Source organism: Panthera leo, chromosome C1 (genome assembly GCF_018350215.1).
Source record: "Panthera leo isolate Ple1 chromosome C1, P.leo_Ple1_pat1.1, whole genome shotgun sequence".
Taxonomy (NCBI): Eukaryota; Metazoa; Chordata; class Mammalia; order Carnivora; family Felidae; genus Panthera; species Panthera leo.
Window position 1 is genome coordinate 168392792 of NC_056686.1, and position 26781 is coordinate 168419572.

A 26781-nucleotide genomic window follows, 5' to 3' on the forward strand; every position below is an offset into this window, starting at 1 on the left:
GCATTGAAAGTCTATGCCAGGGATCCCCAATTTCTTTGGTAGACTAGCTACTGGCAAACCTGTTTTATGACCAATAGTAGATGTGTATGCATTTGTATACAGTACCATACAATTTCCAATTAAAGACTGAGTTTTTAATACCTGTCGACACAGAAGATTTATATAATCCACTAACTTGTCAACTTGTATGGGTGAGGTCAAGCAAACTCTTAAGTTTCACACTTAGAATTTAATTAGGAAGAACCTCGGTCTAAGCTTATGAAGAAGAGAAAGTCGATCTGATGTGAGTTTTGCATGTGTTCTTCCTGCCTCATTTCCCACTTTAAAGATGCACACATGTTGCAAGACAGTCGTTTGCTTTCTGAGCACTCCACATGGTGCAAGGTATCTTCAAATTTCCATTTTTCTTGTTTAAGGAAAGTTTAGTGGAAAAATATTTATTCCCATAAATAAGATAACCAAATACCTTTTTAGTAGCAATGTACAATAATAACTCATTTATTTCACTTTTTAGGTAAATGACATGGGGTTTACTCCTATTGTTTTTTTTCCCCCTTCCACATATGAACCTCAGTGAGGTACAGAATTTTAAAAGTTGACAGAAAACTAACATTCTCCCCCACACCCTTATTTTACATATGTAGAAACCTAAGTCCAGCAGATTTTACAGTTTATACTGTATAATGCAGTGGGTTACGTAATGGTTTATACTGGGTTTACATGGTGGCATCGGCTGTTCTAATTGAGGTATAGAATTAGAGTGCCCCAAGTAGCTCTCTGTGCAACTGCTTGGCAGTCACTGCATTAGACTTCCCTTCATCTCAGACATAAAGCCATGGGGACCTCATTCCGTGTTAATTTGTAAAAAAGAATGTGTTTTAAATGAGTCATTGATAACTGGCTGCTATGGGTTAAATTGTATTCCCAATAAAGATACATAGAAGTCCTAACTCTTGGTGCCTGTAAATGTCACCATATTTGGAAAGAGGGTCTTTGCAGATGTGATGGAGCTAAGATGAGGTCATCTGGTTGAGCCCTAATACAACATGACTGATGTCCTTTAAAGAGAAGAATGCCATGTGACAAAAGAGACTGCAGGAGACAACTGTAAGCCAAGAGATTTCAAGAAGTGATGGCCACCACCCATAAGTCTATTGTCTTAAACCCTCAGTTTTCATGTGCATACTTCACAAAATGAAGCTCCATGCATCCCAGCAAATTCATTTCCTATGAAGCCACATTGGTAGATGGGACTTTAGGGAGCCATGAGCTTAATACCTCATGTGAGGGTATGTTTAAGATGTGAAGAAGAGAAGTGAACAGTTAAAATTGTGATACATACAAGTGCCATGATGGTGTAAGCATAGAGTTAAAGGACAGAAACAAGAGGCAAACAGGCCCAGGATGTTGGGTGAGCTTCCCATGTGAAGGAGTCTTAACACAGAAGAGTTAGCCTGAAGGAGGAGAAGGGAGGAAGATTTGGAGAGGAAACATTTTCTGAAGTATGGAGATACGGCAATCATCACGCAACTACAAAACATTGAGCATACTGTGATATTGTAATAGTGGTGTTCTGGCACTTTTACAGAAGATATAAACGCCTGTGTTTGATTTTTTTTTTTTTTTTTTTAGAGACCTAGATGGTATCATGGGCTGAATTGGGTCTCTCCCTCAAAGTCATAGGTTGATATCATAACCCCTTGTACCTTAGAATGTAACCACAGTTAGAGATAAGGTCTTTAAAGGCATGATTAGAAGGAGGTTTTTAGGGTAGGCCCTAATCCACTATGACTGGTGTCCTTAAAAAAGGAAATTGGGACATACAGACACTAAGGGATGTGCATGCATACAGGAAAGACCACGTGAAGACATAGCCAGAAAGCAGACATCTCTAAGCCAAGGAGAGAGACCTTGGGAGAAATGAGACCTGTCAACACCATCTTGGACTTCTTATCCTCAGAATTATAAAAAATAGATTTCTGTTAAGGCACCCAAATCTATCGTATCTGTCATGGCAGCCCTAACACGAGTACAATGGCGAAAACATAGGAAATCTGGCAAGGATGGCCAGAGGTGAGGTAACATAACGGCCAGAATACAAGGGCCATGAATTCTATGCTGAGGAAATGAGATGTCATCTTGACAAGAATGAGCAAGGCACTGAAGAATTCAGCAGGAGAGAAACAGGTAAGTGTTTTAGAAAAGTCCCTGTAGAATTAAGTGTGGAACACAAGACCAGAGAAAAAGGAAGATCAGAAGGAGGTTGCTGTAAGAAGGGATTAAGTTTCAAATTAAGGTGAAAGAGAAATTTCAGAAACATCGGAGAGGAGAACGAACAGAACTAATTGGTGGGCTGGTTGTACGGATTGAGAGAGGGAGAGGAATCCAGAGTAACTCCAGGATGGGTAGAGTTTCACAGCATTGCCCTGTGCAGGGAATCATAGAAGGAGCACCTTTAGGGGAAAGACAATAAGGTCAGCTGTGAACGTGCCAGACTCCAGATGCGTGGGTTTCACAACTTGAGCACACAGGAAAGCACAGTGGTCCTACGATCAGCAGAGAAAACAGAACCTCCAAAGTGTGCAAAGCTCAGACGGTGGTTCAAACAAGGGGGAGGGCACACTCAGGACAAGGTATCACAAGAGAACGACAAGGCAGCACACAAGTCCTCAAGGAAGGACTAACATTTAAGGGTCTTAAACTCCCTACCAGAAACAATGGTCAAAGTGAATGGAGGAATGGAGGACAGGAAATGGAGGCCAGTGAGAGGACAGAGTTGAAAAGAAGGGTGGTATTTTTCTATTTTCGCAGAGATGGGGAAGGCAAAACTAGTCACCCCACAGACAGTGGTTTTCATTATGCTCTAGAACTGTCAATATATATGTAGATTCAGTTAACCTGGAAAAGATGGTTCAGAGACCTAGACTGTGGCTCTCCTGAGGCTGCAGTGCCATGTTGTCCTTTCTGGATAGCACAACTACTACGAATTAGTGAATTATATATAATCTTATCTGTATGTGGTCTTTATAATGTTCCATGATTTATATAAACTTACATTTTTGAAAACGTCACCATGAAGGAAAGACACTAAGAGACTACAAATATACACACACGTGTACATATGTGTATTTTTTAAACATCTCACATTAACATTGCTTAAAAGCAGTGACCTTGGGAATCCATCTACTTACGTATATATGCCATTACATCGAACATTTTTAGAATTTGTCAAAAAATCACAGAGCAATAGCATGGACTTCATTTTAGTAAAGAGCTAAATCAATCAGAGTTAAGTCTAATGACCATGCTCCCTTCCTCCCTCCCTCACACACACACACACACACACACACACACACACACACACACACACACACAGTTTTTCCATCAAAAACAAGACATGGCCAGTAAGTGGGAAAAGCAGGTTATAATATATCTTGCATAACATGATCTCACTTTAAAAAAAATTCTTTCCCTATATAGAATTCTATTCACTCTGTCATTGCCTTTATTTTTATAGTATTTATTACTTTAAAAATCTGAAGAAAGCTATTTTCATGTTGAAAAAAGGACGTCTATGGAAATTACCTTAGAAATTTGCCCCTTAGGCAATTCCAAAAGAATTTATTTTCATAAATAATTTGTGCAGTAGGTGCCTCCCTAAAATAAATACAGAGCTTCTCAGGGTAAGTAACCTTCAGGTTAATACTCATTTAAGCATTCACATTTATTTAATAGAAAAAGATGAAGTTTATACCAAGGTAATGACACTGATGATCTCTTGGAATATCCAATTTTGAGTATTTCTACTTTCTGACTTAGGAAAAATAATGAACGTACGGCCTTTAGATTAAGAAAAATAATATTTCAAACAATAGGAGTCACATCCCAAAAGGCATACATTCCTTTGACAATCACTGCCTTTCCTAAACACACACACACACACACACGTGAAGTTACTACTTCAGTTCACAACCTACCTTACGTCTGCCTTTGTCTACGTTGGGACTATAATTTTTAGGATACAACTTCCTAAACATTTCATTCAGTTGGTTGCTCAGTAAACACTCATCTAATAACGTAGTGGGTAGTAGAGAACTGAAACTTCAGGGGAACTGCGTATGAAAGTTTAAAATTATAAAGGGGCAAAATGTGAGTCACCACGGCCACTTCTGCAAGCAAGATTCAGCTGCTAGTGACTCAGTGTCCTCTCCTCGTCTTCCTGTTTACTCTCTCCAGCTACATCCAGGTACACTTTTATGCCTTTAGGGAGTGAGACTGTAGGGTTTTACAAGCAGACCGATAAACTTCAAGACTCGTAATTTCAGAAATCACATATTTCGGGACCAGTTACCTAAAAACTGGGTCAAAATCTCTGCCAAAAGAATGTGGCTTATAATAGGTATTGCTTCTCTTTAAAACAAATCCCGTAAGTAGAAGTAAATCTTCTCTCCCTCTACAACCACACATCATAGTTCTGAATAGAATAATGACTAGCTAAACATGGTGTGTTTTAAAAATAGGTCTGCCTATCTATTTCAATTAGCCAAGGTAGGCAGATCTGTAAATAAAAGGCAGGAAAATCTAAAGGTCATAACTTTAGAGAAAGTCTCCTGCCATAACATCAAGATTAAAATATCAGATTTCACCACTTTTCATTCTGAAGAACAGCTGAGTATATAATTTTAGCTTTAATTTACTTCACATTTCAATATAACACTACATTTTCTATTTTCTCTTTGCACGTGTGTGCACGCACACGCATGCATGTGTGCGTGCGCGTGCACACACACACAATATATGTAGCTGCCAATTCCTAGCTCAAAAAGGGCAAATCTATATTAATATGGTAGATACTTTTCAAAATTTGGAGGAAACACAAATTTGGAAAGAAAAAAGATTAATCTATTTAGAAAAAACGCCTTCTTAGGAAGCCAGATTTTATGTCAACTCTTGCAGCATATCTCTCCATGATTAATAGCTTTGCATATAAGTAGCAAAAATAATGTACCATACCTGATTCTTAACACTGGCATATCTTTTCAGGTGTTTTATAAATTCTGGCCGAGAAGTATTTCGTGCAATTATAAGAGCCATGCTTCCGTTATTTAATCTGAAATTAAATTTTTATACGGGAAACTGAGAAGCTTATTAAGTGATTGCAACCGAAATTACCGTGTATCATTCCTTCCAACAAACATCATGTTTATTAGAAGTTTTAGGTAAGATAGGTTAATCATCATCACATTAAATTTACCTAAAATTCTTAAATCTTATCTCGCTGTATTATTTTTAAACAGCACAGACCTTCAAATTAATTCGATTAAACAATTGACTCCCTTCTGAGCAAGCTCTTATATTAAGGGCTTTTTAAAAAAAGGAACCATCAGGCATCCTATTCATGTATCAAGACATCATTTAAAATCCAATGTATTTACTTAAGGATTCTAAACGTGAAATCATGTATGTTTTTAGAAGATGTAAAATAGTGAATACAAATGGTATGATGATTGTTCTTTCTAAAAACCTAGTGTGATTTAAATATTTATTTATAGGCAGATCTAAGTGACATAGGAAAATAAAGTGGCCCTTGGATGGATGAGAGGGACGCATGCTACCACACATGTTCAGCTAAATGACTGAGCATTTTAATCTTGCATAACTGTTCAGTTTAATATAAGACACTGCAAATTTAGAGATGTGATTTAGTGCCAAAAAAGCCACTCACAATTGCACGTAGCTTTAGAAGGCAGTTTGCAGAAATATGTGCAAATGACTTCTAGCTTGATTTCAAGGCAAATATAAAGTTATTCCAAGAATAACAACAATATAAAAAAGAGCTCTTTAAGTCTTATGGAAGCTCAGGGTAGAACTTGTAAGGGACCCTGGAGATTATCCAGTCATTCACTCAGTTTATATAGAAGGAAGAGAGGACCCCAAGTTTAAGTCAACTGTTCAGAGGCACACAGATCTGAAAGCAAAATGATCACTGGTACCAGATCTCTTAATTGCCAGGGTCCAATGTTCGTTTTACTCAACATCCCACCTCTTCCCACCTGCAAATAAATAGTATCAAAACACATTCAGAATAATGTTTTGTGTGTTTATTTTTTAAAAATTGCTGAATTTTTACTCAGAAACATGAAAGCACTTCATGTCTACTTTCAATACTTATTAGTAATTGAAACACACCCTATATACTTGTCACTGTTCTAAATGTTTTTTTTTTACATATTATGCATTTATTCTCTGAACACTTAATACTGATTTCTGTCAGCAATTTGCACTGATGTCTTTTGAATTAAATTATACTTTGCTGTGGAAAAAAAAATAAAATTAAAAGTTGAATCTCTAATGAGGACACTGACATCTAGATTATTAGTATCAAACTATACAGTTTTTCTTCTCCTCTAACTTTGGATATTTCCCTGTTTGTTACCTTTGTATCAACTGCCAAGAAAAAAATTTTAAATCAGTCCCCTTTGCTAGCTGTTCATCATTCTGGTTAAATATTTTGCAGGGAAGATGAAACTAATCATTAAAATTATGTTATAAATTGCCAAAGCACATAGTCATTCTTTTATTCCACTTCCAGAGAAAATCTAGATTTGACTATATTATACAACACTCATGATCCTTTCTTCTACGCTCTCTTTGGGAGTGGGAGAGAAACGTTTTCAGAGCAGTAATGGACAGCTGCTTGAAAAGAATGTACAAGAGATGAAGTATTTATATTTTCGTAGATAAAATCATATATAAAATGTCTCAAGAAAGTGTGGGCAATAGATTCACACTATTCACACTAAATATAAATAACTGAAATTCGGCTTCCTTTGACTATAAAGGTACCAAATATACCCACATACCTGCTTTTCAAGCTGAGGATATTTATGTCTGTTCTAAAATTTGAAAGTAGAGATCTTCATAAGAAATACCAGGAATATAATGTTTTCAATGACCAGCACATGAACATAAGCAAAATAGGCAGAAAGTGACACAATAAAATCATGTTAATAAAACCCCAGAAATATTCTAGCCTCAGTAATATTAAGAAATCAGTGGTTGTCTAATATTTCCAGTTTAACAGTTGGTGTCAGCTTGCTCCAACAAGTCCCTTAGAATCTCTAGTGTTATACAATCCAAGAGAGACTACCCATTGATAATATGCTAGCCAGCCAAAAGTTAGCAAGGTATTCTAAAAGAAAAAAAAAAAAAACTAGTTTATAGAAAAGTGTCAGTTATTCAATAAAAATGCTTACTAACCTGGTATTAGGTGCCAAGCCTCTAGGTGCCACTGAACACAGGCAAGGAATTGCCATAATGCTGACATTCAGGATCTGACCCTGGATCGTTTGCCACTGATCATTACTCACTAAAGGTAATGGAAGTGATTGGTTACTTTCCCTCACCAGAGCAACATGTCTATAGAGCCTGATTTAGTTCTCAAAGAGGTACATTTAGACTCACCAGATTTGAGAGATCCTTCCACCTTCCTAAAAGTAAGAAAACAAAACAAAGAAAACTACATCACACAAAAAATGACATCTATTAAATTGGGAAATTTCAAGAACCTAGTATGTCAGATATTATCTTAGATTAGACACAGTAAGTAAAAACATATAAGTAATTGCATTACTGCATTACATGATGTTGGTTCATTTAAAGGTGGTATCATCAATAACAATGATTTTTCATTTCTTTCAAAAACCAGAACATTTCCTTTGTGTAGCTTTGAGTAAAGTTTGTGTTGCATACTAGACTGAAATTCTCATGAGGGCAGAAACTAGGGGTTTTGCTTTTTTTTGTTGTTGTTGTTTATTGATGTATCCAAAGTGTCTGGCATACAGTAGGCATTCAATAAACAACCGCTGGGTTTTTGTTTCTGAAGACAAAAGCCAAACGACATGGCCTACTAGAATCTCACTACTCTATATTCTTCGCTAGTATTTTAGAAAAACAACCAAAGATCACAAGTCTAATAAAGTATGCATATCAAACTGTCATGATTTAAAGAAAGATATAGATGTTTACATTACTTTGAGCTCTTTACCTACCTTTCTTGTAAATCCTGAGAGCTGATAAATGGTAAAAATGATATTTCACAGTCTTCAGGCCTAAAATACAGTAAAATTTGCTATTGACACTCATTGACTCTGAGATACAAAATTTTTGGTTTACGCAAAAAAAGACTTACTTAAGTTTTGCCAGTGCCTTAATTATAGCAAAATCCCTTCGTTGGTTGGGTGACATCCATCGATGTTTTTCTGCCAGAGCCAAAGTTCTTCCCCCAAAGCCAAACATGGCTGAGAACCCAAAGCGAAGAAACTTGTCAGTGGTGCTGAAGGTGCAGACATCGACAGGTTGTATGTGTCCTTGAATATTACGTTGGATATTCGTCAAGCAGGGAGTGCAGTAGGGCCAGTTGTCAAAATGGCAAGCATAGAAAAGCCGATTTATTTACTTACAGACAATCTCAAGTGACTTCATACAATAATAAATATCCTTTCTTTTCATCTCTTTCCCTGCAACTACTGAAATTGCCATTTGTAATTTTTTCAGGTACTAAGGAAGAAACACAAAGTAATAAATACCACAGCATATTGTTATTTCATATAAAACAGGGTTGTGGTGGGGGGCACCTGGATGGCTCAGTCGGTTAAGTGTCCGACTTTGACTCAGGTCATGATCTCATGGCTTGTGAATTCAAGCCCTGCATCAGGCTCTGTATGGACAACTCAGAGCCTGGAGCCTGCTTCTGATTCTGTCTCTCTCTCTCTCTCTCTCTCTGCCCCTTCCCCGCTCACGCTCTGTCTCGCTCAAAAATAAACATTAAAAAAATTGTTTTTAATTATCAAACAGGGCTAAGAAAGTAAAATTGAAGTACATGTGCAAAGTAAACTTAGATTTAACACTAGTTTTGCATTGTATTTATCTGAGTTTATAGGCTTTTCATCAATTGGGAGGATAAATATTCTAGTGGATGTGCAATGAATTTTTCTTCTTTTCTTATGTTTTTCTTTTAATAACATAATCTCAGCCCTAGAGTATATAGGGCTGTATATATGTTGTATAGTCAAACAACAATATCTGATATACTTAAATAGTATACATGGATTTTCTTGATTATAAAATTGTGACCTTGCATAAACTTCATTTACTGTTCTTTACAGGACCTGTACTCTAAAAAGGGAGGCAGCCCAAATAGTGAAGCTTTGTCTAATTGACCTTTGGTTTTTAGTAAAACACGTCTCTGCATTGAGAGACAAAGAACCTGTCCTTCCTTGGATAAGTTTGACAGAAATAGCCTTAAATAAATATAAAAACTTCCCTATAAAAAGCTTCCTTACAAACATGAACTTCTTTGAAAGAATTCTTACCCATTATAATGTGCAAAGTTGCAGTTACCACATGAGGGATTCCATGAAGAGAATGTGCCAGTACGTTGGTAGAGCCTGCCAAATTAGTTTTAAAACACGTAAAACAATGTAGCGTATGTTTTAAGTTATCCAGTTGCTCCTACTTTACACAGGTATCCCTATGCCATGTGCAAATAAAAAAGTAATAGAAGTTTATAAATTTCCACTCATAGCTTAAATTCACATCAGATGTTAGCTGTATTGTTCAACCTTTAAACCACTTAAAATTAGAAAACGGTTTATAGTATCCACTTGCTCACAGCTTTTGCCATCATTAATGTCCATCTTCTACCAAAACACGCTAGCTATCAAAGTCTACTCCATCCAATTTCAATGAGTGGGTTTCTAATTTCTATACCTAAATGAGTACCAACAGCATAAGGTTGTCTCTGGAAAGCAGAGACAAATGAATAAATATATAAATAAAAATCCAAATAGTAATGAAGAAAAAATATAAAATCACTGTAAAGCACAGAAGACCTGGTTTAAATACTGTTAATGAATCTTAGAGGTAAGCTTTCATCCGAGGGGATTCTCCTGTTATCTGACAAACGGTATCCTAGATGAAGAAAACATTTAATTCCATGGTACTTGCCATGCTATAAAAGTCTATTTTGAGACATCACAGATTTCTTATTTCCGTAACCATTAGGATAATTTATGATGCACATGAATTTCTGCCACCAGCCTACAGAAGAAAAGAACTCTCTCAAGTCAGACTTTTTTTTTTTTTTTATGTTTATTTATTTTGAAAGAGAGAACACAGGGGAAGGGCAGAGAGAGAGAATCCCAAGCAGCCTCCATGCTGTCAGCACGAGCCCGACACAGGACTCCATCTCAGGAACCATGAGATCATGACCTGGGTCAGATGCTTAACTGAGTCACCCAGGCACTGCTCAAGTCAGACTTCCATAACATTTAGTTTCTCTGAGATCTTAGATAAAAGCCTTCCTCTGAAGGGGAAAATACCAGTTAGCTCCTGCTGTTCCCAAGAGATTAAGAGGGTTTAAAATTAAGAAGCTACACGTTTTCTTGAATTACAGAACGTAAGAAAGAAATCAGTAACAGCCGAGAACTTCGAAAGCGTGGATGTGGAGTGTACTACAGCTGTCAAGGCAAAGGCCAGCTCCCTGGATTTGTTAATCAGGAACATTTCTGTGTGGTCATATGTGATCTATTCAATTTGTATCACTTGAACTAATGTGTGCTAGGGTTTTTCAGCTGACAAAGCTGAGGCAGCTCAAATGTTATCAATGAAGACTGTCATTAAAATAATCATAAGGGGCTCATCTAATATTAATGATTTCCAGACCTCTAGCAATACCAATTCAAAGAAAAGTCCTCCTCAACCAATTAGTAAACCTGTTCCAAGTGGTTCATCAAAGGGCAAATTATGCTCTGACCTTTGTTACTCAGAATATGGCCCACAGTCCAGCAGGATACGATAATACCTTGGTGCTTATTAAAATGTTGACTCTCAGGTCCCCCTCCAGACCTACTGAGTCAGAGTCTGCATTTTAAAGCACTCTTTTAGAATGCATTGTCCAGGGATCAGCAACATCAACCTTACCTGGGAGCTTGTTTAAAAGGCAAATTTCTGGGTCCCACCTCCAGCCACCTGATTCTGAATGTCTGGAAGGTGAGGCCCGGATGTCCATGCTTTAGCAAGATTTCAAGGTGATTCATATGCACCCTAAGGTTTAAGAACAAGTGGTCCAGAAACCTGCTACTCAGTGGATCTTTACCCAGGAGTCAATTACAGGAGCCTTTCCAATTATCCTTTGACCATCTACAGCCTGCCCTTTGGCCATCTAATTGCTAATTAATCTGGAATGGGTGGGAGGGAAGAGAGGAAACAATCTATTTTGCTTCCCAATCAGATTTATGGTAAAGGTTTTGGAGGAGGCCACATAATTAGAGTGAAATATTTAGGATTATCAATGGATTACAGTACTCCATGAAACACATTTCCTCCATTACCATGGTTAATTAGGAATAGACCATAAAAGCATTCCTCTAGAAAGGCTATTAAAAAACATAATGTAATGTTGTCATGTGCAATAGAGAATGATACATATCATGACTCAAGAAAATAAAGACCATTTATTCCCTGGGAGTTTGGAGTATGCTAACCATGCCCAAGCACAAATCCTTCTAGACCGTTAAGGATCTCTTTTTTTTTTTTTTTTTTTAAGGTCTTAGGCTTTGCACCTTTTACAACTTTTACTTCATTCCATAGAATTTGGCAGACAGGCATGACCACACGTCAGGAAATGCTTTTCGTCATCTTCTACCCTGATTAGCCTGCACCTTAGTCCTTAAGAACGGTTTCTTACGTTCTGAATTAAAAAGGAAAGTGCATGAGGAAAGTGGATATAAAGTTGTAATACTATAGACTGCTCTATATTTTTGTTTGGATAATCTACAAGATAGAGTGCAGTTTCTAGAAACAAAATGTGATCTATCTGAAAAGATGTCTCCATGCCAAAAGAACATGCTGCTCACATAAATAACAACTATGTAATTTTAGAATCCTCACCAAAGTTATAAATGCTCTACCTCAAGGTAAACATTTTAATTAGCCTGAAAAGTTACTTTTCTTAACAGCCAGCAGCTACTTTGCTCACCACCACCTCCCCAGACCTGCTAAAAGGTGCCAAGCACAAAGAAGGGAAGGACAGAAGTAGCAGTTCATGTAAAGCATGAATGATGGAAGTACCAGGCAGCAACTATGGAGGCAAAAAGAAAAAAGGAAAAAAATTGTCCTTGGAAGTGCAAGCACTTCTGCAGAACAATTAACTTAATTAACCAGACACCATGAATATTCATAAGGCCGTTAATGTCTCCCACATCCAAACAGATAAATGTGATGTAATGACTTCCTAGTCAAGCATATCTAAAATTCTCATGAAAACTGCACCTACATTTTGGTTCTTTGCCTGAAATATCATAGAAATTAACAGTCCCTTGGCAATATTTTATTCTCCTCAAATTAATTGGAAAGCATGAATTTATTTATGTGAACGCCATACGAATATATGGTTCGCAGCCATCAGTATGTGGATTGAGGCTTGTTTTACAACAACTGGATTGCTTTTTTATTTTTATGTCCTCTCTGGCTTTTTCCTCTGTCCTCCCCCACCCCTTTAATCTGAATCTCTCTGTATAGTTCCTTAGCACCAGTTCCCATGGCAACAAACACCATTGCTAATGGCCAGCAGTTCAAATACAGGCTTCCCCACATCTGATCCATGCGAGTCTGACCATAATTCAGCGGCTTAGTCTGTTGGCTCAGTGGAGTAATTTACTAAACACTCTCCCTCTGGGCATCTCTCTCCAGGAGGCAAATGGCTTCAAAGGCAGACAATCTTCTGCATGCAGCTTGGAAACTTCCTGCCTAGCTCTTGTTCCCATTCTCTGTCAAAGCCCTGATGGGGGCGTTGAGTCCTCCTAGGAGTACATCCTGCACAGGACTTTCCCCTCCTATTAGATGGAATCCGTAAGCTGGAATTCTGATGTAACAATCCCAAGTTTGGCAACAGGCTATATTTTCTAAACAAAATGCATTCAAGTGGCATATTAAAAAGACAAGCATAACCACCAGTTTTTCTAGCTAACTATTCACTTTCTGTCAAATGCCTACCTGTGAGGATACCCATCTTTTCACTTCTGAATTCACAGCAGTAATAAGTGACCTCAGGAGTGTAAGCACTAGTGAAGGGGAAATGACCTAAGCACATCCACTTTGCATGGAGGGAAATGTTGAAAAGCTCCACCATTACAGAGCCACTAAAATGACACGAAAAGGTCAAAATGCACCGCTCCACTTTGCCAGCATTTTTTTTTTCTCGAATTGAGGTTATTTTGTTCCCTTCTGCTTCAAGACCATCAAAGGTTTTTCTCTACCTGCTTTACAATTATCAGGATATATCTAAATATGCCTCTCCTTTTTAAAGTCTTGGTTTTTTGAAAGACTTCACAGTCTAAAAGAGCATTTGGATACCTTTTGTTCTTTGTCACTTAATACTAAATATACCGCAATCCATCCTCAATGAATGTGGCTATCAAATGGATAGAATACTGAATTTTTTTAACCATGTGCATTATTTCCTATTTTCATAGGAAACAATAATTGCTTCTGCTTTTCTTGTTGAGCTAAGAATGTGTGAGGATTTCAAAATGAAATCATTACTTTCCATCACTATTGTTTGTTTAAATAATTTGGGAGGAGTGGCTGAAATAATGTAATCAACTTGTGAAAGACATTTTCCTCTTTCCTAGATGCCAGAGCTGCTTCAGTGTTTCTCCCAGGCTTGGACCTCCACTGTCCCTCCCTGCCCCTCATCACCAACCCCCCTTCCCAGGCTAGCAGCAGGCTGTTCCCTGGCTCTAAATCTTCCATTGTTCCCTACTGTTTATCAAATACAATTCAGACCCCTCCCCGTGGCATCCAGGAGCCACCATGGTTTAGGTTTATTTTGATCCCATCATCACCCGACAAATGGTCTCTTTTCTATTTCTCAATGTTCCTGGATTTTGGCATTGATTATTTTTGCAACGAAGAAAATAACTCAACCTCATCTTCTCAGTCCAGATTCCTACCCATTTTTACACCTAATTCGAGTGGTAATTAGGTCTTCTTTACATTCATTCACTTAATAAACTTCATTGAGCCTTCATCGTGTCATGTTCTATTCTATTCTATTCTAGCTGCTGCAGCCCAGCCGTTAGAATAAATCTTTTTGGCATTCTCAACTCAAGGTTATGTTTATACTTTGATTATGGGAGTTACCACATTTTACATTGTAAACAGCTTGACCTGTTTTGAAATTTCATATCTGCTACTGCGTAATCATTAGACCTTTATATTGGAAGGTAGAATAATCATCATCCCACTTACTGACTGCTTACCTATGTATCAAACCCTCCACATATACTCCAATAACCTTGTCATTAAGTGAATATATGTGTATCTCTGTTTTACAGATTAGAACAAGGAGGTTCAAACAAATGAAATAACTTGTCCAAAGTCTCAGATTTGCTAGTGGAGATTCCAAACACAGGTCTTTCTGATTCAGAGTGCATTTAACTCTGTGCTACACTGTCTAGATTAGGAAGTAAGACAGCGAAAGATAGGAAGAGAGGTTCCATTTAGCAAAGCCATGGCCACTCCCTCACCTGCTGGTATTAAACCCAGAGGGAGCTCTGCACGGACAGGGGTGAGGATGCGGTCTGTTTCTTTCCCAGCATTCTTCTGGGCTCTAAGAAGCAAAGCATGGGCGATTTCACTGGCCGATCCATCTCCACCAACACAGACAACACTAGAAAACAAGACACTGAGAATGCAGCAGCTTTAAAACAATTGGTAATAATTCATGAAATCTCAACTTCAAAATGGTAATCTTGCATGTTCGCGTGCACGATCACACATACATACCTTCAAACATTTTAGTAAGGGTCAACGAATAAGAAGCTTCCAGCACTGCATAAAGTTTACTTCACAAATACAATACTTACACGATATCCCATAGACAAAATATTTTAAGTGAGTTAAGAGACATTAAAACATTTCAACACGTTAATTCACACTGAACCTGCATTTACTCTGTTACTATCCAAAAGTATATTGTTCTCATTTTGTTTATGTTAATAGTCATGTGCAATTCACTTAACTGCTAATTTTTTTCAACATAGCTCCAAAAAGACAGGCAGCTATAAGAATCACGTAAAAAGCTTTTACCATCAGTATGTGAATATAGTAATTGCAAATGTGAACTGTTTTTTCTCTCCTGGACATTCCTCCTATATGACACTTTTAAAATTAATGTTACTACCATTTTGACTATAGACAGTACTGCTAATAATTCTTTTTTAAGATCTCATGGTAAGTAGAGCATAGCAGAGGTGGTGGTGGGAATCTCTGAAAGTAATACATAAGACTTCAGAAAGTTGTTTCATAATCATTTGTATTTAAAAGATGCAAAATAGGGGCGCCTGGGTGGCTCAGTCGGTTAAGCGTCCGACTTCAGCTCAGGTCACGATCTCACGGTCCATGAGTTCGAGCCCCAAGTCAGGCTCTGGGCTGATGGCTCAGAGCCTGGAGCCTGTTTCTGATTCTGTGTCTCCCTCTCTCTCTGCCCCTCCCCCGTTCATGCTCTGTCTCTCTCTGTCCCAAAAATAAATAAACGTTAAAAAAAAAATTAAAAAAAAAAAGATGCAAAATAGTCTTAAGTAGCAAAATCATATTACTTTACACAAAAAGAGGAAGAGTTTGTGTTATTGAAAGCAGGTGTTATAATTCAAGCCTATAAGGGTCCAGCAAAAATGGAAGAGTACACTGAGTCTCAGTGGGGGACAGATTCTCAGCTCCAGCCCACTCACATCATCTGGGAGGCAAGCCTAGAGGACCACATCCTCTGATTTTTCTAGAGAAACCACAGATTCTGATTTGCGGGTGAGTCTCCTAATTTTTCAATATTATCAACCAGTATTCAATACATTTAAAACCCCTATGTGCCAAACAAAACAGCCCATGGACCATGATCAGCAGGTTTTAAATGGTTCCCTAAATTTAGGAAGCTCTGGAATCCAGAGGGTCCATGGAGCCCCTCCACCTTGCTCTCAGCATTCCAGCCCCTGCACAGAGTTTAGGTTCAGCCAGTGGCTGCACACAGCCTGCCTGGGAGATCCAGATCCACCATAGTTATAAGAGACTCCAGGACATGGGATATCACCCAGATCACCTTTGGCTAGGGGTATTATTTTATGTCTGAAATAATCCTAGGGGTTCACAATGTGGCCACTGATTCAGAAAAAAGTGATAGTATCTACTGAGGGTCAACTTTATGTCAGATAATGTGTTGATTCTTTTCTATCAAATCCTCAGAATTCTATAAAGTGGGCATTTGCCTCATCTTTATAAATGGGGAAGCCAAGGTTTGCTGTGAACCTTAATCAGTATGATTTCAAAGATCTCTGTGTCTCAGAGAAACATTCTAGAAACTTAATTATAACTATCAGATTCATGCCTTTTCTACCTGCTGAGGTATGTGTGATCTAAAAGGATCACCTAAAATAATCCAACAAAGCATCTAATTTAGCATAGAAGAAGTTGGCTTTTCCATTTAATATAGCAACATCTGACCCCTAGGATCCTGCATCCGGTTATAGCATCTTGCACATCACATGTTAACTCATTGCTAGAATTAATAGAGATGCCTCCTCTGTGAACATACTCTGCTACAAAAGCCTTGGAAATTTTTTCATAACACATTCTATGTTAAATATTTTGAAACTATAACAAATGATCATTGCAACAATAAAGTAACATTTAGTGAATAGTTACTATGTACTGGCACTGTTCTCAGCACCCTTCATGTATGAACTCATTTAATTTGAACAATAACTATATGCAATAGATGCTTTTACCTTCAATTTCAAATTAGGGAACTAGCACGTAGTAAGATTAAGTAACTTTTCCAAGGTCATTACACAGTAAGTGACAGAAGGGGGAACTGAAACAGAGGCAATTCAACCTTACAGACTGCACTACTAGTATTCAATGGATTATAATCCTTTCCTATAGGTGAAACCTAATGAAAATCACCTTACGAGAGAGGTTTACTATTTTGAAAATCAGTTTGCCAGTAGAATCAATGTGGAACTAAATTTGTTAGGAAAAAAAACATATTTATGTTGACAACTACTGTATCATTAGGATCAGCTCCAGGTATAGCTACTCAACCTAAGGGATATACTTAATGCGAACCTATCACAAGAGTCTGGACATAGCAAGAAAAGGCAAAAACAAAACAAAATGCCAAAAAAACAAAACAAAAACAAAACAAAACAAACAAAAACACCCACAACTTTTTATAACAAGTTGACCACACTTGTGCTATCCTAAAATATAAACCTTAAAGTAACTAATCTTTCACATGGGGTACAACTTATGTTTTCAGAATAAGTAAACTCCTTCTTGCCGTGCCCCCAAATACAATGATTCTGCCTAGAAAAGTGCCACTGGGGCTGATACCTTACTTTTCTGTAGAAGAAGTGACACATTTTTTTAAACGGGTGTTTATTTGTTTATAAACCAGTATCATCCTTGAAATGTTCAATATATTATTAGGTTTTGATTTAAACTTTCTCTTTTTTGAAAAGAGGTACTTTTTAAAAAATACCTTACTTAGGAAGACAGGTATCATGGACAATACGATAAAATGTCAATGTCTAAATCATTATGGGTCTAGTTAATGGTGAAATTAACAAAAGGAGAAAAAACTGTTATTTAACAAATTCAAATAAAATACTATGAAGCAAAACAGGAAAATATTGATATTTTTATAACTGCATAAGAGCTATAGATTAGCTTAACCATATTGATGCTTGTAAATTCAATTGTTACTGCTTCAAGTTTGTGCAGCTGACATTACTCTTTCCTCTGCCTTTACAAAACTTTCTATTCATGCATAGTAAAAATAGGGGGCAAGTAAAAACTGACACTCCTACAAGGTTTAGCAATGGATCTTAGAGTGTTTGCTACAACACACTAGAGTTGCACAACAGCTGTCTTGAGTACTGAGAGATGCATTCCTGTTGGCTCTTATCTCATATTGTGTCTTCATACAAAATATGTAACTCATTAAAAACTCCAAAATTTTAGCAAGTGACATTTCTTAAACAGTATTTGCCACCATTTTGCTTTATTAAATAACATGCACAGAATCATTCTTGGATCTTAAACTCTCCAGTCTGTGTCTAAATACCTTTAGGTGATATCCTAATCAGGCAGAAATGATTCAGGCTCAAGTTCTTGAAGGAATGTGAGCCCCTCTCTCATTGAAAGATAATAGAATCTTGCAGGTACCTTATCCCCAACCTTGAATCTTTTGTATCTATTTCTCAAAAAGTACTCCAATAACCTCTCTCTGATCAAGTTCAGAAATAGGGAACCCATAAATAGAGTGCATTCTATTTTCAAATACTTGTGAGAGAATTGTTCTTTCTTTTCAATTGAAGCATAATTGACATGTAACATTTTATTAGTGTCAGGTATATAACATAATGACTAATGCATTGCATTGCATAATGCATTGCCAAGTGATCTTTACAAGAAGATCAGCATACAATGTTACTCCCCCCCCCCTCCCCCCCCCCCCCGCAAATTATTTTCTTGTGATGAGAACCTTCAGGATCTCTTTTAGTAACTTTCAAACAGGCAAAACACTATTATTGACTACAGATGTCATGTTCTACATTACACTTCCCTGACTGATTTATAACTAGAAGTCTGTGCCTCTTGACCTTCTTCACCTATGTCACCCACCCCAATTCTCCCCATCTGCACCCACCAATCTGTTCTCTTATCTTGCCATTTATGACAACATGGAAGGACCTAGAGGGTATTATGCTAAGTGAAATAAGTTAAAGAAAGATAAACACAATAAATATGTTTTCACTTACATATGGAATCTAAGTAACAAAATAACAAAATTCATACCTGTGAAGAATTTTTTCTTTTAAGCTGTCTAAAGAAACTGTTTCCATTGTTTTCCATATATACCTATTTACTTCTAAGTGGAGTGACTTAAAATTAGCATTTTATTAAGTTTTCCCAGCTCCCAGTGGGAAAAACTGGGCCCATGAAAATGAGATATTTAAAGAATCTTACAAAATAGATGATTTTCAATAGACATTTTAAATTATTAGAAGTCCTAAATAAATCAGCATGCTGTACAATTCAGAAACTGTTAAATCACTGGAACTTATATCATAGAATGGTTAGGTCAAACTCTGTGGTTAAAAAAATGTGGATAATACAGGATGCCTGGGTGGCTCAGTTACGTGTCCAACTTCAGCTCAGGTCATGATGTCATGATTTGTGGGTTCAAGCCCCATGTTGAGCACTGTGCTGACAACTCAGAGCCTGAAGCCTGCTTCAGATTCTGTATCTCCCTCTCTCTCTGCTCCTTCTCTCCTTGCGCTCTTTCTCTTTCTCTCTCTCAAAAATAAATAAATATTAAAAAGTTAAAAAAAATGTGGATAATAACTAAAAGATCTGTGTGCCTTTTAGGGGCACACTGCTAAATAACAATACCTGCCATGTGAAATAAACAAAAATTTAAGTATTTTCAGTTAAAGAAAACAGCATTACTATACTACCCTTAAGCAATAGTCTTTCATCATTCTGTAAAATTTCTCTTGATCCTTACCTAGTATAATTACCAGCAGAACTTATTTATACACACCACATTTAGTGGAACACTTCAAAATGCTGATGGGCAGGACCAGGTCTAATATCTATGATATCTGTTATCCTTATTATTTATATAATCATATTTTGAAAAAAGGACTTACTTGCAATACAGCCACACTCATATACTCACAAGTTGTGTGACTATGCAGCATATTAAGGTGGTAGCTCATGGGCATGATTCCTCCAGTTACTTTTCTTAAATTGTATACTTGCAAGATAATTTCCCAAATGTAGCCTGTTAATCTGTCTGTCTGGCTTTAAGTATAAAGCTCTTAAGTAGTCTCCTACCTTATACTCTTCATCCTCAATATTTATACAATGTTGCCATCTAGATTTACTCTTCTCAAATTCCTTTTATAAAAGTCTTGTTTTGGTGCCCCTGGGTGACTCAGTCAGTTAAGCGTCCAACTCTTGATTTAGGCTCAGGCCATGATCTCACAGTTCTTGGGATCAAGCCCTGCGTCGGGCTCTGCACTGACAGCATGGAGCCTGTTTGAGACCCTCTCTGCCCCTGCCCCATTCATGCTCTTTCTCTCTCAAAATAAATAAACTTAAAAAAAAAAAAAAAAAGGCTTATTTTACTTATCAAACTTTCTTCTCCATCCACTAATATTGTTTCTTACCAAAAAATATTAAGCATTTATGGGGAAACAACCTCATCACTTTCCTCCCTAAAACATTCTACTAGTTCTTTGGGAAAAGCAAAGCCTTCCAATCTACAGTTAAAGAGACACAACTCTCCTGCCTGAGATTATGAGTACTTGTTTGTTTCCTGCCCATCTTCATGTGATGCAAGTAATTCACATGCTGGCCACCTTTTAAAACTCTGAAATATTAACCCTTGCAAAAAATCTTCCCTAAAATGTTTGTGTCTTACACATCAATCCATCACTTTAGCAAATTGACTTGGCTACTTTCTTAAACTGGCCATTAAAGTATAAGTCACTTGCCTTGTTTCTAATGTTTGCATGACAGTGAACATTTTCTATGCACTCCAGCAACGTATTGCCAACGACAGTTTCCAATGACTACTGTAGATAACACACTTAATTGGTAGCCACTAAATTATGAAAGAATTAAAATTAGCATCTTTTATTCATACTGAAAATAATATATTTGTTTTTATAAAATATTTACCCTCAATCACAGCCAAATTAAACAGTGGGTAGCTATGAACACCATCAATAAATTTGCAAAAGAGAATCACAATACAGTTCTACCATAAGCCAGTGTGTCTTCCATCAAGGTTTTTCTAGAGACTCGTATGGTTAAAGCCAAAAATTGAGGACTGCCGATGCAAATATATGCAGAGTAGGTCAGTAGAACGTGGTACCCTTTGATTTCCAAGTACTTCTATAGATTTCTCCTTTTGTTTTCCTATGCCTGGTCCTGAGAGGTAGATGACCACACCATGTTATCATCATTAGCTGTTATTACATAGATATGAACGAAATGGAGTCTAATTACATACACCACGAATACTGAAATATTTATAAGTCCCAAATATGTCACTAAAAACTAATGACGACATTTCATAACATAAGCTATATTCCATATACAGATTGATAATATAACCTACCCATCAAATTCCTGGAGTTCACATTCCTTTAGGAGTGACAGAGCATGTCCTTCATATTCTGTTACTATTTAAAAACAAACACACAAAAAAGGTGAAAGTTTTAAACAATGATCTACACTTTTTAACTGAGTTTGGCAAAATAATATCATAAACATATGGTCAGGTCATAAAACAACATCTATTCTTGAATATTTATATTTTAATCATGAGAAAGAGGATTAAGTGTTACTTGCCTGATGTGTTTTATAGCTTTATGTAAAAGAGGGTCATATATTTGTTCCAACTACGTAAGTCATTTGGGGACATCCCACATACAGCAGTTAGATCATTTATCTTGGTGCCTGTCTGTTCAGTGTTCCCTTCCTGATATTATAAATAAGATACATTTCCTTTAAATCAGAAGCCGAAGAGCAGCAGTATTTTGAAAATAAGGCATATCAGCTGGCATCAAGAAAGTCAATGTTAAAGCGCTTTGGCAACCTCACACGGATAAATTAGTTGAAAGGTTAGTGTAAGATTTTCATACTAGAAGAATGTGTATCTGGAACTGCTAGACTAAAAAGAGAAGCTGGACGTGAAAAAAGGAAGCAAAGCCAACACCAATGATAACAGGCCCAAAGCCGAGGGAGGTGGCGGCATGGACCCACCAGAGCCGGATCCTCTGAGGAAATGAATCTGTCACTCCCTATCGCTGTCTCTACGGTCACGATGCCCTATGCAGTGTTGTAAATGCCAGTGGAGACAGGGTAAGCTGGCACACTGCAGATGGCACCAAGCATCCCAGCCACATTTAGCATTTTCTAGGGCAGCACTGCCAGAAGAGACAGCCCAGCTGTATCCACCCATCAAAGATTTCTGCTGACTGACATGACATTGCAGATGGATTTTTTGTGTAAGAATGTGCATCATTATATGCAAGATTACATTAATCTTTCATGCCTGTCTGTCCCTGGTGCCAGCATGGTTCAAGCTTTTCCTACAATGTTTTTAGATATTGTTAAAAATTATTAGTCTTGGTGTCTAAAAGGATCATTCTGTATCCAGCAGCATTACATTGTAATTCTCCCACAGCTTATTCAAATGCTGTTAACATTCACATGAATAAAACTTCTCTCGATTAAATTCTGATCAAAAGAAAGCTATAAGAAAACTAAGTATAAAATATTAATATTAATAAGCTTGGAAGGTTAAGTTATCATAAATGATTGTGTTGATCATTTATAGCCTCAGCAAGTAGTTGCAAACTTCAAAATACAAAATGTTACATACATACACTGAAAAAACTTAATGATATTATGAAGAAATATTTATGCTGAGAATCATTGGATCAAATCTTGCTTTTTAGGCTAAAGCTCACTTTGGTAAAGCTTTTCAAATCCAATATAAAATTAGCTTTAAAATTATGCTATGGCTAAATGCTATCTTAATTTAGGAAAAAATTTAAATAATACTATCTTTGATCTTGCAGGTGGAGTTTGACTATATATTGATGCAAATTACCCAAGAAGAGTGATTTTTTTTTTTAAATGACATTGTAAAAGTTAAAAAAAAAGTGACCTGGAACAGAGAGAAAAGATGAAAGAAACTTGATCACAATATAGTAGAAAATTGAACAAAAGGAACGAAGACTTCCATGTCAGGGAGCTCACATTCTGGAACCAGACACTAGACACTAACTTTAAACATGAATGTACAGGGGCACCTGTGTGGCTCAGTCGGTTAAGCGTCCGACCTTGATGCAGGTCATGATCTCACAGCTCATGGGTTTGAGCCCCATGTTGGGCGCTGCACTGACAGCTCAGAGCCGGGAGCCTGCTTTGGATTCTATGTCTCCCTCCCTCTCTGCTCTTCTCCCACTCATGCTCCCTCTCAAAAATCAATAAACATTTTATAAAAAATAAAACATGATTACAGAATATAAAGTAGCAATAAGTGATTATAAAGAAAAATAATACAGGGAAAAAGGATAGAGAATAATCTGGACTACTATTTAGATACAGTAGAAGGAATTGAAATATGCATTTAGACAGAATATTATGGGCCCTGGAATTAGAGCCAGATTCAAATCATCCCACTCCAAATAAACATAAGGAGTAGACTGATGGGCAAATGTAGTGTCAAAAGGTTACTACTACCCTTTTCTTTCACTTGCTTTCCTTTTCTGATGAGAATGACACCCTATGCCCCTTGTATTCAGGAAATTTGGAGGTTCCATTCTTTACAAGGCTTTGAACTCAGTTCTCATTGCTGGGATTTCCCACTCACCCTAACCATTTTAAATATTACTTCCTCAAGAAGACAAGATTGGAGGAAAGTAATGAGGTTGATACTAAGTGTTGATGAGGAAATAGGCTGAAGTAAAATCAGATGAGATTCGGACTTACGGTAACATTTCTTAGTCTGGGGATAAAATTCTATAATGGGCTGAGATACTGAGATGGCATTTTCTCTCCTGTTCTACAGGTGCCTCATAGTAAGCTCATAACAGAATCTGTCATTTCCATCTTCATATTGCCTCTCAAATATATTGTTCCAATATCCCCTCCTTGCTGCCCAAGACAGGAAAATTAATTCCTAGCTTGTCCCCCTCCTTCCTCTCCCAACCACTCCAAGGCCAAGACCAGTTGTTTTGGTCTTTATTGCTGTAGCATCCCATCTCAAGCCAATGCCCATGATCCAGCCACTGCCTTTTTAATGGGGATAGTAGTCTTTACCCTACCCTGCCCAGAATGACTTTCTCACTTATTTGATCAAATCCTTTTCCTACAAAACCTCTACTGATGACTCTTTATTGTCCCCAGAGACAAAACTCTAACTCCCTGACATCTGAGTATTAGAAACAAGATTGGCCAAATAAATCCACAATTATTTACGGGATAACAAAAAGAATCTTTCACACAGAAATCTCTCTTTAGCTGGATATGATACATGAACAGCTCCTCTTCAGATTTTTATTAAAATATAGGTAAAATTGGAAAGATAGAATGCCTCAGCTTACTAGCAACTTTTGTGATTCAGTTTTATCAAATTGCCTAGCTTTCTGCTAGGTGAGATCAGGAATAGCAAGAGGCATTTCCAAGGAGGGAAGGCTTTAAGGAGAGACAAAGAGCCAAAGGAAAAACACAAAATCAAAGAGGAGACTTGGTCAAAGTATTAAAAGTTAAACTCACGACCCTAGAAGGAGAAAAAAATTTTTTAAATGAAACTGATAACAAACTCCACTTTCATGATAATTCTACCAGGGCCAGACAGGATGTAAAAATTATCTGGTGACTAGGCACTCCCATGGGCCCAGAGCTGACAGAGATCAAGGCTAAATTCAGAGAAGTGTCTTTGATCGTGATAATGACAGTGAGTATGATAAGGTCTAGCAGCTTTGTTAACAGAAAGATTGAATGAAGGAGATGGAACTGCCTATCATGAAAGAGATCAAGGGCAGACACAGTATCTGTTTTGGGTATTTCAGGGACTCTTCTATGCAAGATGGGACACACATAGTGTGCTCAAGCAAAGGCTGGGAGTTCATCCACGAGGAGTATCATCACTACACCCACCACATACAGGGAATTCAGCTGGATGGCTTCTAAAGCTCCTTCCAGTTTGATTTCTCTGTTGCCTTTTTTCACTTTATTGTTTTATGAATTATCCTACGGATCCATGATCTTCACAAATTCTCTCACGCCTTAGCCAGTGTAATTCCTAAAGTCTGCTGTTTTGAGAGGAAGAGAAAGACATGGTATCATGTCAGCATAGGCTGACCACTTGTTTTTCTGTGATTCATATGCCATCAAGTTATTAGAAAAAAATAACCCCGTTTTTTTCTAAGTTCTTCCACAAGTTTTTCTGATACATTAGATAAGATACAGCATTTGCGCTGGTAGCAGAGGGGGAATACAGCTTCAGCTCAACTGTTTCAAAAGACGCATACTCAGAAGTGGTCAGGGTTTCAGCAGTAACCAAAATGAAAAGTATATTTTTGTTAATGTGGTGATTCTTTTTTTTTTTTTTTTAATGAAGTTTGTACCTTTTGACACCCTTCACCCATTTCTCCCACCCCACCACTTCTGGCAATCACCCATGTTGTTCTCTGTGCGTGTTCAGTTGCTTTTGTTTAAGATTCCCCACATACAAGTGAGATTATATGGTAATTTATCTTTCTCTGACTTATTTCACTTAGCGTAATGCCCTCAGGTTCATTCGTGTTGTTACAAATGTCAGGATTTTCTTATTTTTTATGGCCAAATATTGCATTGTAAGTATGTGTGTATATACACACACCACATTTTCTTTCTCCCTTCATCCATTGATGGACACTTAGGTTGCTTCCATGTCTCGACCGTTATAAATAGTGCTGCAATGAACGTGAGGGTGCGGATATCTTTTTGAGCTAGTGTTTTCATGTCCTTCAGATAAATATCCAGAAATACAATTCCTGTATCAGATGGCACTTCTATTTTTAAATTTTTGAGGAACCTCCATAATGTTTTCCACAGTGGCTGCACCAGTCTGCATTCCCACCAACAGTGCACCAGGGTTCCTTTTTCTCCACATCCTCACCAACACTTGTTATTTCTTGTCTTTTTTTTGATAATAGCCATTCTAACAGATGTGAGGTGGTATGTCTCATTGTGGTTTTAATTTGCATTTCCCTGATGACGAGTGGTGCTGAGCACCTTTTCATGTTCCTATTGGCCATCTTTATGTCTTCTTTGGGAGAATGGCTATTCAGATCCTTCACCCATTTTTTAGTCCAATTATTAATTTTTTTGCTCTTCGTTTTTAAAAGAAATATATAGAAAACAACCTTTTAAAGTGTATGTACCTAGCTAGAATTTTTCAAATCCTGCCTCATTTACATGACACTATCTCCTTGTGAATTCATCATCATGTAGAATTTATTATGTAACCTGTATTCCATTTAGACTCAGCAATGCACACAGGATAGGTTAAAATAATGGTCACACTGGATGTGCAGAAAATACATACCTTTTCTGCTTTACTGTTTCCTATATTCTTTTTCTTTTAAGGTGTTAATTGAATCTTACTGTTACATGATTTATGAAACAGACATGCATAGCATCTTTCTATAGAACTTCATAATATACAAGGAGTGTCAGATATATTACCCAACTCAAACTACAAAACAATACCATGAAACAGGCAAGAATATTCTAAAATTTTTCAAGCATTCACATGTTTATTCAGTCCCTCACACAAAATAGGAAACTTTTAAAATATAAATATTTAGCTAATGTACCTACCAAGGTGGGTTTATAAGCAAAAGATGCAATTTTATAATTTTGCCTGTAGGAGGAGTGTTAGGCAGCTAATAATTAGCCATTCTGCACAAATATATAAGAAAATTCTAAATTTGCTTTATGTAATGTCCTAATTTTATTTTAAACTAAATATAATATTCAATAATAATTATAAATTTAGGGGAAAAAAGAGCCCAAGGACATAAAACTTTTCTCTCCAGTGGAAAAGGAGGAAAGGACATTCTGATCATTTCCTCTTAGGTCAGGTTTCAT

General features: G+C 37.1%; 1 protein-coding gene across 1 annotated transcript in view; it reads right to left on the reverse strand.

The window, feature by feature from the left end:
* The window catches only part of CERKL (ceramide kinase like), a 105086-nt gene that overhangs the window by 1056 nt on the left and 77249 nt on the right, over window positions 1–26781 (reverse strand). Inside the window, exons 4-11 of the mRNA XM_042949311.1 lie at window positions 21251–21314; window positions 14592–14734; window positions 9375–9449; window positions 8192–8369; window positions 8052–8111; window positions 7465–7490; window positions 7261–7369; window positions 5014–5110 (exon numbers count right to left, since the gene is read on the reverse strand). Coding sequence (XP_042805245.1) covers window positions 5014–5110; window positions 7261–7369; window positions 7465–7490; window positions 8052–8111; window positions 8192–8369; window positions 9375–9449; window positions 14592–14734; window positions 21251–21314 — 752 coding nt within the window. The remainder of the gene's footprint in view (window positions 1–5013; window positions 5111–7260; window positions 7370–7464; window positions 7491–8051; window positions 8112–8191; window positions 8370–9374; window positions 9450–14591; window positions 14735–21250; window positions 21315–26781) is intronic.